This window comes from Impatiens glandulifera, chromosome 1 (genome assembly GCF_907164915.1).
Source record: "Impatiens glandulifera chromosome 1, dImpGla2.1, whole genome shotgun sequence".
NCBI classification, from domain to species: domain Eukaryota; kingdom Viridiplantae; phylum Streptophyta; class Magnoliopsida; order Ericales; family Balsaminaceae; genus Impatiens; species Impatiens glandulifera.
This window is the reverse complement of record NC_061862.1, coordinates 95,043,522-95,046,181: the sequence shown is the minus strand read 5'-3', so window position 1 is coordinate 95,046,181 and position 2,660 is coordinate 95,043,522. Positions and strand designations below refer to the sequence as shown.

Genomic DNA, 2,660 nt, shown 5'->3' with positions numbered 1-2,660 from the left:
AATTGACAAACATGAACCTAGCAGAAGAATAAAAAAGAACATTTTCATCTGCATACATGTAAATTTTCTTACCTGAAAGTTCCAGAAGTGCGAACCTACAAAGTTTGCATAAGTTCCAACTTGTACCGTCACAATTTCTCTCATTCTTCCTGCTAAATAACAATCTATCAGCTAACAAACAAGGCTGTAAAAGATTTAGATTTGTTTTGAACTTCTTTACAATCGGATTAGCAGAAAAAGCATATTCGTCAATTAGCAGTAAATGCCATTACTAATAGCAAATTGAATAAAATAATCACATGATCAAAATTAAAATAAAACCCCACCAACTGAACTTTACTAGATATTGAAGAACAGAACCTTACAGTGAACCTTTTTCCCCCAGAAAATGAACTGTGCACAGGCTAAGTGCTGCTCTAGACCCTTTTTCATTTTAAAGATACATATAAAGACTTGACGACGAAAACCCGTAAAGAAATCACATTCCCGAAAGCTATAACAACAAGCAATTTCAGATTCTTGAACCAAGAGACTTGAATTAATAATAGGTTGTTCAAGGACTCATCTTAAAGATTAAGATCTTCTTCATTAACACTTTCATTTCTAATAGAATCATTTTCTTCATCACTTGTTTAAAAATATATAACAGGTATCAAATGCACAAGAAGAAAAAGATTCAAAATAAGAACAGATTCCATAAAAATCGATGCTTTATGTATCGGAGATTGATACCCAGATCAAAATGATATCAAGTTTGGTACCTGGACAGAGAATCGGAGATGAAGAAGAACTGAAGAAGAGGACTGCTGTTGAAGAAAGAAAGAAAGAAACCTACTGGGTCGCTATTTACTGATTTTATATGCTACTACCCTGTTCCTCCTCACAAGGGGGCAATTCCCGCTACTTGGATCCTCTGCTGATTTTATATATTTTGTTTACCATGTTTAGTCAAAATTATATATTGACACAATATTCTTTAAGAAAAAAAAATGTTAATATCATTACAAGCAAAATGTACCCTTATTTAATAAGAGTTAAGTGGTGGCAATAAAAAAAATATTAGTATAATTTGTTCATTTGTTATGGGTATATTAAATAAAAAATATTTTATTTGAAAAGAGTATATTAAATAATAATAACGAATAATTTAGAAAATAAGAATATATATTTAAACTAAAAAATAGGTTTCAAATTTATATGTATTTTAATCAATTGACAAAAGTAACTAAAAACACTAAAACACTAAAAAAATTACCGCACACGGATAAAAATATAAACAAAATAAATTTAATAAAAAAAATATAATAATATGTATTAAATGTTTAAATTTTTTAATAAATTACGAATAATATATTAAAATAAAAAATAGAACACTCTCATTTCATATTTTATTTACTTCGATAAAAAATCGTTTTCTCACATATCTCATCACATAATTTTTCTCAATGAACCTCTCATCTCGTGACTTTACATTTTTGGTGATGCTCAATCAAATATTTGATTCATATTTTTTAATATTTAGCAGTGTGACCTCACTCTTTGGTCAATCAAATATTTGATTCATATTTTTTTTTAATAATTTTTAATTGTTATTGGTCTATTATCCTTCGGCAAATCACATCTAATCACACTTGGTTAAAGGGTTATACTTGTTTTTGTAAGGTTGCAAGTTCGAAATATACATATAGCATTTTTTATTTTATTTTTAACCGTTTTAAGTTTATGTGCGGATCAACCCACAATCCAACTCAAGTATCCATTACTCTCACATATATATCCAAATAAACCACAACTCTCGACCCGGTAATTTGGACACATTAAAATTAAGCATCATTATATATATATATATATATTAGTTAGTTATAAAGTTGTTTGGTATTAAATTTTAAAATATAAAGTCTTATTAGTCAAGTTAGTTAAATGGTTATATTTGTTTTGTTAAGTTGCATTTCAATCATTTTAAGTTTATGAGTGGGTCAACCCACAATCCGACCCAATTATTCATTTACTCTCACATATATCCAAATTAACCACAACTCCTCGGTCTGAATATTAAACATCATTATATATATATATATATATATATATATATATATATATATATATATATATATATATATATATATATATATATATATATATATATATATATATATATATATATATATATATATTAGTTAGTTAAAAAGTTGAACTTAAATTGTTAAGAATGTTCAGCGGTTATTAAATTGTAAGAAAATATGTTTTGTTTTGATGCTTAAAAGGGATTAAAAATAAATTTTAATAATTTTTTAAATAAAATCTGATAATCCTGTGTAGCAAAAATTATTTTTGATCTTTGTAGTAGGATTCTGGACCATCAGATAAGCGCCCAGATCTCTTCCAATAGCCAGAACGCGTCAAACCCTCGTTACAATGGATTCAACGCACAATCAACCGCACTGGATCAACTAACGGGATTAACTAACCCCGTTCGTCAAGTTGTTGATCGCCCAACAGAACACGAACAATGTTAGACGAAATGACGTTGTTTCAGTCTTCTTCTTCGCTGGGACGCATGGCTCGCCAGAATCGCGACCTCGTCAACGCGATTCTTCTAGAAGCTCCAACTCATGCTACGGGCATCCTTATTGCTCTAAATTTTGGCCACGACTCTGCCT

At 28.8% G+C, this 2,660-nt stretch overlaps 1 protein-coding gene across 1 annotated transcript in view; it reads right to left on the bottom strand.

Moving 5' to 3' along the window:
* Positions 1 to 874, bottom strand: part of LOC124919341 (protein misato homolog 1) — a 20,939-nt gene extending 20,065 nt beyond the window's left edge. Inside the window, exons 1-2 of the mRNA XM_047459562.1 lie at positions 762 to 874; positions 73 to 149 (exon numbers count right to left, since the gene is read on the bottom strand). Of these exons, the coding sequence (XP_047315518.1) occupies positions 73 to 144 (72 nt within the window). The 5' untranslated portion in view covers positions 145 to 149; positions 762 to 874. The remainder of the gene's footprint in view (positions 1 to 72; positions 150 to 761) is intronic.
* Between the last annotated feature and the right edge of the window lie 1,786 nt (positions 875 to 2,660).